The sequence below is a fragment of the Aulonocara stuartgranti genome (assembly GCF_965226115.1).
Source record: "Aulonocara stuartgranti genome assembly, chromosome: 9".
In the NCBI taxonomy this organism is placed as follows: domain Eukaryota; kingdom Metazoa; phylum Chordata; class Actinopteri; order Cichliformes; family Cichlidae; genus Aulonocara; species Aulonocara stuartgranti.
The window spans coordinates 15,715,019-15,727,949 of NC_138960.1; the positions used below are offsets into that span (position 1 = coordinate 15,715,019).

General features: G+C 42.0%; 1 protein-coding gene across 5 annotated transcripts in view; it reads left to right on the forward strand.

Annotated features, from left to right (window-relative positions):
- Positions 1–12,931, forward strand: part of drosha (drosha ribonuclease III) — a 159,577-nt gene that overhangs the window by 140,074 nt on the left and 6,572 nt on the right. For all 5 annotated transcript variants that reach the window (XM_082546432.1, XM_082546431.1, XM_082546430.1 and 2 more), the window contains 2 exons: positions 2,583–2,675; positions 3,666–3,712. In XM_082546432.1, coding sequence (XP_082402558.1) covers positions 2,583–2,675; positions 3,666–3,712 — 140 coding nt within the window. The remainder of the gene's footprint in view (positions 1–2,582; positions 2,676–3,665; positions 3,713–12,931) is intronic.

Here is a 12,931-nt window from a genome sequence, read left to right on the forward strand (position 1 = left end):
AACATAGCTTTCTGCAGGACTAGCAGAAAGCAGTGCAGCAAGGGTACCCTTTCTCCCTTTTTTGTGCTTTTCTTTTGTAAATACTGTTTTGGTCATTGCTTCTTTATGCTTAGAATTGTAGGCACACATGGTCAAGGATTTTTATCTTCATCTTTAACTCCGCTCTAACTGATTAAACACTACTTCACGCTATTTAAGCTATTTGGTCATTCATTTTTTCAGAGCAGTTTCAAATCTTCTATGGCTTATATACAGTGATGAATCCTTTAACTTTTTATATAGCTGCATATTTCGATTAATGTAGTAGCCATTTATATTTTTGCAAGTTTTTTTTTTAAGCAGTCTTAAGATACATTCAAGTGCTGCCACTTAAACATTTTAAGCATAAAATACATATTGAATTTGAACATGACATCTTATTAGCAATGGTAAGAAATTCAATTTTTGAGATTAAAGATCTAATCTAAGTGTGTATACACATGGTTGCACCGTACACTTGATCAGTCTCTTTAGTGTGAGCCCAACTCTGCAGTCCAGAAGGGTCAGGCATCACGTGGGCTGCAGCACAAATTCAGGGAAATGAACTGGCACAAACATAATTTACAAGACTACTCGTCATCAGACTCTAAACATTTTGAACAACTGTGTAAAGGTCTTTGTTGTTGTGATGAGAAAAGAAAAGATAACTAAAACGATCTCTTATTTGACAAAAAAGCCAAGGAGCAAGTGTCATTTGACAGAAAGCTTTTGAGAGCTGCCACGATGCAGTGTTTGTGTCACCACTGGAAGCTGGCAAACACAGTTTTCTCAGAAAAAAAAAAAAGAGGGGGGGTCGTCTCGAGGCTCACGGGTGGTTGGAGACGGAGCGGTTCGGCGTACAATGAACTCCACAATTCAGCATCTAATCTGTCCCCTTTTCCTCCCCGTCTCTCTTCCCTTGTATTTATTTAATCGTCTTTCCAGTCCCCCGTGTTTATTATTCCGTCTATCTGCCCAGCGGATGGCGATTTTTTAAAAAAATTTTTTGACACAGCACAGCTCTGACACCGCAATCAACACTTCCCTCCCCAAGTCCACTGCCCACAAGAACGTGAAGGAGAAACAAATAGAGCTCCTGGGTGACCTGAATTTCAAAAATTCACACAGCCCCACATGTACAGGAGACACAAGCTTACATAAAACCCAGCCTCTGATGAATGGAAGGCTTCCCCTCCATCCTTGAGCGTAATTACTTCTTTCTTTCCCCATGTTTGATGTATACACAGTAGCAGCCGGTAATATTGAGCATTCCTTTGACCACCTCGTGAGATGACCTGACCCCTGTTGGTCGATAAGCCAGACTCATACAACTTTCATAGCATTTCATAGAGCAGTTGTTCGGCGTCGAATCTGTCTTGCTGTCGGTCTTCGAAGTCTGCGGGATTTGTTTACAAGCGTCAAGGGTAGAGAAACACAGAGTGAGACTAGGGTGTGAGTTGGAAAGAAAGAGACTAAATTACCAAAAGAGGCAGGAAAGGACAGGGAAAAAAAGGAGAAGGAAAGGAGTTAATGTACCGAGCCCCCTGCTAAAGGTTCCCTGGTGAATGTGCCTGGCTGATGACAGATCGACACCTCAACCCCGCGCTCTATCACTTTCCTGTACATCTCGACACACCAGGGAGCGCACATATACACCCATCTCGCACTGTACAGAAAGTGGCCCCAGTCTGGAAGTAGCTTTTAGCATGAACGCAGCGCCAACGACTTCCCGACGGCCCCGTAGATTTCCCTTTTATTCCGTCTCCTTTTGTGTTATTTTAGCGCCGCGATAATTCCAAGTGACACGCTCTCCCCGTCGAGATTTGGCTAAAGCAGCGCACGCAGGAGTCTTATTTGCTCGGCACATGCTATGCGCTTCTTCATTTGTAAGCGAGAAAGGGGGCTGAATTATTGATAAAGTGTCATAAGTGACCACGTTGCATTAAAAATGGATTTGCTCTCCTGAAATAAGTAAATTGTCTGTGAATAATTTAGGTGACTCACAGCTTGGGTCTGAGATGTTTATGCTAATGTTAACATTTCAAACAACTGTCTTGTACACATGTCCCTGCAGAAATAAAACAAAGTCAACATCTGGCTCCTTCTTCTTCTTCTTCTTCTTTTTTAAATGAGGTACATCTGTAAATTACTTCAGTGATAGTCTCTTGTCATCTCTCCCTCTTTAGCGTTTTCATTGTTTACCCTTCTAGCGCGCCAAAGACTCGCAGGTCTCTCAAAGACTGTTGTCACTCTTTTATTTCAGTTCCTCTCTCAACGTGTCACTTATTTATTTATTTATTTATTTATTTCCCCACACTCCTCTTCAGATCTAGGTGTCAGAAGATGAGTGCGGGGACTTTGGGAGGCTTTAAAAATTGTTTATGTGTCCCTCAGATGGATTGTGCGTCTTCTCAAAGAGCGCTCTTTAGTCGAATTACATTTGTTCCAATTCAAAACTTTTTTTTTTGTATTTCTCTGAAGGACTGTGTCCCTGAGTGTCCTTGTGCTTCTCTTTTTCTTATTATTCCTAAACTCTGCCCTCCTTCCTCTGTTGAATTTTGCAGGACCTTGCAGACGGTGGGGCCGTCGCACGCGCGCATTTACACCGTCGCCGTGTATTTCAAAGGAGAGCGAATCGGCTGTGGCAAAGGCCCAAGGTGAGTAAGATGGTACAATATAATAAGACACAAACAAGACAAGGCGTTCTCCTTCTCAATGCACCGCTAATGGGCTCCAGAATAATGGCTGCACTTTATTGATGGTGTTTATTATAGCAATTAAGCTCTGGCTGGCGTATTTTATTGCGAGAGACATTATGCAGCATGAAAGTTGAATCGATCCGTTATTGATCCGATGTAAATTCTGTTATGGAAATATCACTTTTTGCCGAGGAGAGCTTGACGAGGCGGCGCTGCTGCTGGGGCTGTGTTTAGGTCTACCTGAGCTATTGTGTTCACACATATCTATTTATTTTTATTATAACCCCCCCTTCAGTGTTGAGTTGCACACCTTTTGTGTGTGTTCGCATATTCATGCTTTTGTAAAGTAAAGAAAGTGAATCTCTGCGCCGAGGCCTTTTCAGGGTTGGAGGGGTTGACGATAAAGCTGCAGCTGAGCCTGCGAGAAATGAAACCTAAATCCATCAAACATCTTTCGCCCTCCCCCCCACACACACACATGTGAAAATCCCCTCCACGACCCCCTACTTGAAACCGCTCTCTCTTGCACTAAGCTGGCGATAAGTTTGTCCCTTCCACAGAATCTTTGGCAGCTTACTGTTTTTGTATTTACATGACTTAAGCTCCCAGCCACCTCCACTGCTGGGCTATGATCACACACCACATAATATATAAGGAGGGGATGGTGAATTGCAGGAGTAAACAGTGCCCAGCGTAGAGCCGCCGATAGGCTTACCTTTTGGAAATGCGTGCACCGTGTTACCTGAGATTGTTAGCGAAGAAGGGCTCCTTGGAAAACAAATATAATGCACTTTTGATAATCCTCTCAATATTGGTTGTGGGGTATTTTTCTCTTCTTCTTCTTTTTTGACAGGAATTCAAAAAAAAGGACATTTTAAATATGCTAAAGACCTTTTTCTCTCTCTTTCTCTGTCTCCTTTTCTTTAAAAAAAAAAAATTCTAATCTAGCATCCAACAGGCAGAAATGGGAGCTGCGATGGATGCGCTCGAAAAATGTGAGTTGTTCGGCAACAAAGACCTCTCCTCGCCACACACACATAAACGTTTTCACACTTTAAGCCCTTCACATGCTTTGCCTCAGTGTTGAATATTAGCTTTGGCTGTACAGTATGCAAGATGGCTGGCAGAGAGCTGTGGCCTGACCAGCCGGTTGGCTGCAACATATAGGACATTAGGTTGTTTGAAGTGCTAGCCCAGAGCACAGGCATGGGGCCTAGCCAGAGATGGAGAAGCAATAAAACAAAGACTGGGGAAGCTAAGCATCCTCGACCACGTCGATCATCCCCGGGGGACAGCGGCAAGTTTGTTTCGAGAGCCACGCAAAGTTTGCATTTTTAAAAAAATGTTGTTTTCAAGCGCTTTTTAGAGACCACGAGAGCGAGGCTGCACACTCTGCTCCGCTCTCTTATGCTCCTCTTCAGATTTGAAGGAGTGCAGCTGACGCGTCCCCCTACGTGCTGCTTCACTCCTTGGCTGTTTTCCATCTTGTCATTGTCTTTTCATCAAACGCCACTTAAGGAAAATAGGTAACGTCTCATTCGCTGCTAAGTAAAAAATACAATTACACGGCTCTCAGAAACACATCCACGAGCCTCTTCCAACACCTCCAATTTGCTTCCTATACTCTGCATACGTACGTGGGCATAATAACCTCCATTAAACTGAGAGTGGAAAGAGTTTGGTTGTAATGTTTGGACCAGGTTCAGTTGCTATCTGTGTGACCACATTAATCAAATGTACAATTTGTTCTTTACTCAACTAATTAGCTGGAGGTGAACACAAATGGCTTTGTTGGAACAGGCCTGTGGAACTTGCAGAGGGCAGAAAGGTCAAACTTTGATTTCATTTGGCTTCTAAATGAGGCCTCCAGCCACTTGTGATTGATACTGTTTGCGCACCCATGCTTTAGCTTTTTATGAAACATTAGCATTAGTGTGTTATTATTTAAAGCCGCTCTCTCAGCCTCCCTCTCTCCCTCTGCTTTTGGCTCCCTTTTTCCCTCGCCTCCCTCCCTCCTTATCTCTCCTGTGTCATCCTCCCTCCCTTAATTCCACCCGTTTCCTCTCCCCAGTGTACACCTCTGTCACCATGATTGATAGATGCTCATTCCTAGTAAATGAACATTTCCCCCCTCATAAATTGCTGTTTCATGTGACTAGATTAGCAATGCCTTTTAAAAGGTCAGGTAATTTAAAATCATCTCTCCAAGTCTTCCTTCCTTTGGCGCAAAAAAAAGCTTCCAGTTCTAGAGCTTTGTTTGACTTTGCGCCGTCACTTCATTTAAACCCACTAATTTACAAGTCAGCCGTCAGCTTGATGTACTCTCTGCTCACACCCGACCTGTCTGTTATGTTACTCTGAGCAGTTTTTAAGAACATTTACAGAACTCTGCAGAGATCTTGAGCCACCTCTCTTTATATTTTGTTTGCAAAATGGCATGGAATATTTGTGTGTTTTCCTGTTTGAGCATGATTTTACAGCATCATCAGTGTGTTTGGGATCTTTTTCATGCCGAAACACAAAGTTGTTGCCAATCAAATGCTTTCCATATGCTATTGAACGGTGGATCAAAATCTGATTGTTCTTTGTCGTGCTCATAATTTCATTAGTTTTGACAAAAGCCCAACACCACTGGCTGAAACCCAGGCCCCCAGGCCACGGCCCGGTACCGGTCCGTGAGTCGTTTGGTACCAGGGCGCAAGAGTTGAGGCTCAGGTGTGAAATTTATGGTTTTCAGGGTTTTTATCGCTAACTCGGTTTCCCTGGGTCTTTTCCCGTGTTGTAGTTGCGTGTCTTATTTTGAAAGAAATATTTACGCGTTACCATAGTAACCAGAGAGCATTAAGGGGCGGAGAGGAGGATGTTACTCTCAATGTTGTTGGTGCATTTCAGGAGGGCGCTGCTAATAAAGTTATTAGTTATTAGACCATCACTCCATCAGACCTGTTTCCACTGATTTTCACTCCAGCTCTTGTGTAATTTGGCATACCTCAGTCTTTTCTCTCTGCTTCCTTTCCTTAAGAATGACTTTGTGACATTCTGATGTACATTCTGAATCGTTTCTCATTTCTTAAGGACATGACTTTCAGCTACTGCTCATCTGCAGTAGATGGGTTTTTTTATGCCTGCCGCTTCTTCTTTTGTCCTCCACTTGTCAAGTTTCTACAAATTTTTTGGGGGGACGCTCTGCACACGATGCTGCGATATGCCAAGTTTTTAGCTAATAGCTCTTCAGGAATCACCTTGTTGGTACAAAAATACTATTTTATGCCTGTCAAACTGTGTTATCTTTGGTATTTTTCAGAGATTCAGCTAAAGAAATGGGAACAAATTGTGTTTTTGTGACAGGCTGGTAGTAACAAAGTGCCTAAAGATAAAATTTAAAATGGGTTCTTTGCTAAGTTCGCTGTTATGCGTACACAAAAAACATTCCTGTGAAAGTGGTCAGGTACAAGGCCTGGACTGAAAATAAGTGAAAAAGCTGCCAATGTCTAAAGAAACCCTGAAGAACTGTTGCTCAAAGCAGAAGAAGCTCAGGCTCGAGACTTTTGCACAGCACTGTCGATAATAGCTGCGTTACAGGGAGGTATTCTTAATTAATTGTAGTCGTTTAAGACACGAGTTGTGAGAACTAATGTTGATGAAATGGTTTTAAAAGACCATGAATAATGAAAATCCTTGCAGTTAAACCTGCCTGTAAAAACTTCAGTGAACTGTTGCCTGTTTTTAGTCCAATCGCTTCCATCTTTCACAGATAAGCCTCATTAATTAAAGGTCATATTTATTTCAAATGAAATACAGTGTGCTGATCATTCCTTATTATTCATAACTTAGTGTTAAAGGAATCACTTTGGTATTGGAAATCATAGAGAAAATTCATTAATTCCATTGTTGAACATCTTTTTGTTAAGCTAAATATGCAAGGTCAGTCAGCAGGGTTCAAACACACTTTGAAGGATTTGTATGTCTCCTGACCATGAGCTTGTATAATGAGACTGGAGCTCATCTGCTGCAGAACCGCCTGATGCATCAACTCCTATTGGAGCCGCATTGTCTCTCATGTGATTGTCAAGAGCCTCGCTTCATTTGTTCGCATAGCAAGACTAATCAAGGACATTAGCCCCGGTGTCATGTAATTCGTCATTGATTGTCTTATTGGCCCTCAGTGCAGTACTAGCTTACACCATTACTCCTCGTGTACAACAGTCCTACCTTGTGTTACTCTCGGATCGAAAACAACTCGACGCAACGTGTCAGGATTCATTTCCATGTTTTATTTAAAGCCTCCTCGAGTATCAGCAGCACTTTGAGCAGGATTGAACTTTTTGTTTCTGCTGCAGAGCTTTTCCTGCCTGACAGAATCCGCGGCTCCAGCGGTGTCAGAGAGGTGAGAGACATGGCTGTGTTCAGTCAGACAGCTCAGAGCTCATTAAAGAGACCGGGCCCCAATATTTGGTGTGTGTGCTGTCTGTAGCTGATCCGCTGGTGGCTCAGCTGATTCACATTTCATTATTTGATGGCCCGCGTTTTGACAGTCTCCTGCCTGTGTCTGTCAAGGTAGAATTAAATGTTAACCAAGGCCCAGACTGGAAGAAACATGAGTGCAAACAAATCGAGCTGAGAGCAGCCAGGTAGGCGAACGAAATCGACATGAGGAAGGAGAGAAAGAAGGAGCCGGTGGTGCAGTGTTTCTGAGGCCCTGGGGCTCCATGCACCATGCACCATGCACCGTTAGGTCTTAGGCGACATCAAATATACATGGAAACGGCTTAAGCATTTATCATTCATCCTTACAGTGTCTGTTTAAAGTCTCCCATCTCTCTATGGCTCAGCCCCTCCCATTCGCTTTTTTTCCCAGCTTCCTCACAGCTGCTTGTTTCTCAAACAATACGGTATCTGTTAAATAAGAGTAGGAGCCTCAATCTGCCTAGTAGCTGGAAGGGGAGCTGCATTCTTTCTTTAGCTCTCTCTAAAACCCTTAATCTCTTGATAAAAGCACTGGATGGAAAGAGGCAAAGTAAAGTACAGTATGCAGGATCTCCATTCACTGGCTTGAATCTTTTGTTTGGCCTTTGGCACGATGGGAAAATCCCTTCATCAGCACCGCTATACAGGCACACTATTGGCTTGTTGACTGATGTTGTGCGTGTGAGCTGTAGGTGATGGACTCGGTCTATTGTGCCTGAGCTGAATGGTGATAGACCAGTGTATGTTCTTGAGCTCTTAGACGGGAGCTGATCTCTCATCACAGATTCTACCTCCAGCTGTTTATATTTAAAAAAGGAAGCCAGTGCAGAAGTGCTTTAAAGCTGCATTTTTCTCTAATGACCAGCAGAGGGTGACTCCTTTAGGTAAGTCCAGTTCTGTGGAAATCTATGGAGAAACTGCCTCGACACCCTTAGTCTGTGGTGTCAGTAAACATGGTCTCAGTCAGTAGTTTTCTGTCTTATTGAATCATAGGGCGTCAGCGCATTTGAGTTTCAATTTTCTCAATTTTGATATTCGGCCAGTGAAATCACATTTTACTAGAAAGGAAGGAACACAGTCCGGGTTAATTTCCCAAAAGGAAGCTCGGTTGACTTCTTTCTGCAGCATTTCCCTTAGAAATCCTGGGTAGATAAGTGCTGTTGCAAACAGGCATCCGTCCATCATTCCATGACAGGGTCCTCCAGACATCCTTCTACCCAGCAACACACTCCATTTCCTCCTGAGGGATTCCAAGATGTTCCGGGGGTAGACAAGATATATTATCTCCCGATCAGGTTCTGGGGCTACCCCGAGGGTGTCCTTATACACCGGGGATCCTCCGAAAGGAGGCGCCCAGTTGACTTCCTAATCAGATGCCACCTTGAGCAACAGCTCTACTCCAACATCCTCACCTGTTCTCTAAGGATGAGCCCAGCTTCTTGAGAGCAAACTCATTTGCCAGCTTATATTCATGACCTTTCTCTTGCAGTCATTCTCCTATGGTCAAGAGATCTGGTTGAAGTTGGAATATGGCTAATATGAAAGCTCCACCTTTTGGCCAGCTCTTTTTACCATGAGCAGTTCACTGTTTTACCTTCCCATCACTCATTAAAAGATCCCAAGATCCTTAAACTATCTCACATGGGGAATCCTATCTCCACCAGTCCGGAGGAGGCACCGAGAGTCGCAGGTGCTGACTGTTATCTTGACTGGTTTGCACTCTGCTGCAAACCAGTGCAGGCTGAAGGTCGATGAATCCAACAGAACTACATCAGATGCTTTCTGAGGCAGCCCGTTCTCACTCCCCAAGGCATAATATAATGACGATTTGTCAAGTCCCGCAGCATTCCTGAGGAACGCTGGGTTCTTATAACTATGCACCGGGTTATGGATTAAATCCAGTAGAATGACGGTCCCGTTATAATGCACGTTCCAGCCATGTATTCCAGCCCTAACCCTAACCTTATTGCTAACCTTAACCAGCATTTTAATGATGTTAGATAGTGTTTTCCAATGCAATTTAAGTAAAACGAAAGTACATGTGTAGATTCATTCCAAACGGTTTTCATTTTTCCTCATTTTTCTGATCTCGTATCTAGTGATGTGTTGGGTTCAATGCAATGAACATTAATGGAATCATAATTTTTGTGTAAGTATATTGGGTGTCTAATGGTGTTCAACTGTAAAAGTTAAAGCCAAGGATAACGGTACAGGTGATGGGCTCAGTCGGCTCTGTCAATTGTGAAGTCGTCTCACAGCCTTAAACTTTGGCTGAATAGTGAATGCTGAAGTGAAAGGACAAAAGAGGGAGCTGATCTCTCATCACAGATTCCACATCCAGCTGCTCGTCTCAGCACTGCTGCTGGTGGGCACAACAGAGCGCGTTGTTGTGTAGGCCCCCCAACTGCCAGTTCTGCACCTGAATCTCAAGACTGCAAACCTCCATCCTTGAGAGAAATTACTATGTTGTCAATTAACAAAAAAGCTGTGCGGAGCGAATGTAATAACACTTTAACCAAAGCTGATCAGCATGCAAAGAGCACCGTTTCTCAAAGGTGCTTTTCTTCAGAACGCCGGACGGCTGAGAATTCACAATATGCTTTTGTGATGCCCAACACAGGCCGAAATGAAAAGGCTTGTGTATCCTTAGCAACCATATTCTTTGACGATTGCTCTTGTGCTGCATGTTAAACAATGTAAATGGCCAAATTTTTATTTATTTTTTTCCTCTCGAGTGGGTTATTCTCAAGTCATCTCCTAGGGAAAAATGCCGCTGATTTCCATATTTTAACTGCAATATGTAGTTTTCTCTCCGAGGCTCACCAAGTGTTGCTTACTCACCGAAAGCATATTGAAATAGACTGTGTGTTTCTGTGTGTTCATGCATGTGTGTGTTTCTTTCAGCATGCTTTTTTTTTTTTTTTTGCTCAGTGTTCTTTCTTCAGGATTTTTTTCCTTCTCTTTTTTTAATAGGATATTGCTGTTATCACACGCTTTCCTCTCTGTTGCCATAATGACAAATTATAGTGTTGCAAGGGGAAGAATACATTATCCTTTTCCATTCACAAGCCGGACACATATTATATGGAAATTGCAGGGGGGGGGTTGGCAGTGGCTCATCTGCCATAGTAGGTTCTTGAATTTTGATTACAAGAACTGGTTGAGGACGACCAAAGCACTGCATGGCCTTTACTCGCTCATGGCTAATTCCTCCTGGCAATCAGTTATAGAATTTGATGTTCTGAAGCCCTGGCTAAGGCCAATTATGCTTTATTCCATAAACTGACAGGAAAAAAGAAAACTACTTCACAGCTCTCTAGAGAGCTCAAGGTGACATCTTTAAAATATTTCATATGCCTAAACAACTCTCCAAAGAATTTAAATTAAATTGAAAGGCAACCTAAGCCTCACATGTAGGAGGCTGGAAATCCTTTCAAAACATCTGAATGCACAACACCTTTTCTCTTCTCTTTTTTCAACATTAGAGGGGACATTCTTCAACGTGAAACCCTTTCATGGTTTTCGAATTACTGCTTATCAGCGCCAAAGTGGAGGTTAAAAGCAACACAGATGGTTAATGTGTCCCAGCAACATGTGAGAAACATTTTCACTTGTGCTCCTGTGGTTTATCTTTGCAGCCGTGGTCATGGGTCTGCAGCAGTAGGACGGCAGCTCTTTGCAGAAAACACAAATCCACAGCAGATAGTCGAGTAGTTGTCTAAAACCCTAAGGCGCCATGTTATCAGCTGTGAGTTCACTGTCTGGACAATAGAAATAATTTAATTTTCACATTTATTGGGGGATAATGTACATTATCTACTCATGATACAGCTCCTAAGTATTTAAGACACTGCCGTATTTTCTGTTGTTTGGCTCTGTACTGAAGCACACTGGATTTTTAAATAACATGGTTTGAGGTAAGACAAGAATCCTACAGATGCTTAGAAAGCCTTCAAAGATATTACATCGCTGAATTGCTTAAGTTAAAAAAGCACGAGCCAATCAATGAATACCTCTTCCATCTTTATTACGCAAATCCTAACAGCAGAATCAAAACGCTCATTTTGTTTTGTGGTCGGGACCTTCAGAGCAAATGCAGTCTCTGCTAGCAAGCATGCAAATTCAATGAAAATTAGCTATTAAATCCAGATTTTGCATCAGTGGCAGAAACCAATACCTATTAAAATGTAAAAGGTATGTTGTTTGCATGCAGCTCTAGCAAAGTAAACCTTATCAGCAAGCTTGTACCATTTGGGACGTGTTGTTTTAATGTTTAACAAGAGCCTGACGCAAGGCGATGAGACCTATCAAACTATCAAATAAACCATCAAGAAATTGATGTGTTTCTGCTTCCATGTTTGTTATTCTAAAGCTGGTCTTGAGATTTCATACTATCATAATTTTAAAAGGTCTTTTGCATTATCTTAAGCAGTAGGAACCATGTAAAAGGGCTGAATTGTAGCTTGATGTTGATGATTCTTGTGTCCATCTTGAGCAAACAGGCTAGGAGAATATTATTTTATATGAAGTTCTTGTTTTTTGAAGACCCAGCAGTGAGAATTTGAAAAACTGTCGTTTTGTTAATGGTGTGTTTAGACCTGCAGCATAGTAAAGTTTTCTATTCAAAGGCACAAATCGACTTGGGGCAAAAGGAGCCGAATATGCATCAGTGCAAGTTCAATATATTTCACCTTTAGTGTTGTGATAGCATATCAGATGAGATTCTCCTGTAGATTGTGGATTTTACTGAGACCACCCACTATCTGCAAGCTTATTGTCGCCCTTTAAAGGAAGCTGAAGGTGTATATTCAACTTTGAGAAAAACAAAATAGAGGACTTGAAGAAAAGTAAGGGAAACTGTAAGATTTCCTTAGAAGTTCTGGAAATATCCTCCCGTGAACCAATTCCAAGTATTGATTGTACTTTGGAAGGAAGTAATTCTTCCATTGGCTGTTAGGGGCTAATAATAGCGGATTTCAAAATGGTCCAGAAACCCATGAGATGAAACTTCACTTCACATTTGTTCTGATGCGCCATAAGACTACTCAGACATCAAGAAAGACCTTAAGAACTACAGTAGATTTTCACCAGATACCTGCAGTTCTTTCCAGTGTCATATTTATAGCTAAAAGTGTTTCTATATTAACTCGTATTTCCAACATGCAGGCTGATGAATAAAAGAATAATCTAAACCTTTTACTGTATCTCCTTTAACCTTCAGCTCAAGTTTATCATGACTTAAATGTGTCTCAGCGTAAATACCAAGTCCTATTCACGAGTTCTGAAAAGACTATAGAAAGCATTTAGAAATGATGTTGTGCAATGTGGTCTCTGGAAATGGAAAGAGTGAAATGCATTAAATTAATGGGTTTTTGCTTCCCTTTTTTCCCCTTAAACATATTTCATCTTCAAACTCTTCGTCTCCTCATTGCATTAGTAATCCAATGCTTCTATCAACAATTCAGGTTTTACATTGGAGAGGCTGTTAGTTATTAAACAGGCTATTCAGTTTGGCCTTAAAATGAACCTGTGACCTCTTTCTGTTCTGTTTGTTCAGAGGCTATTTTACTTGGCGCAGTGGTTGTCCTAACAGTTGGCATAATCTGGCCTAGATGACCTGGTAGACCAGGTATGATTAAACTCAACACACTAGCAAAAAAGAGGTTCATTAAAACTTCATACACCTGGGCCTTGAAATGTAGAAAGTCTTTCACATGTAGATTGAAAAATGGAATAAAGAAAGTACG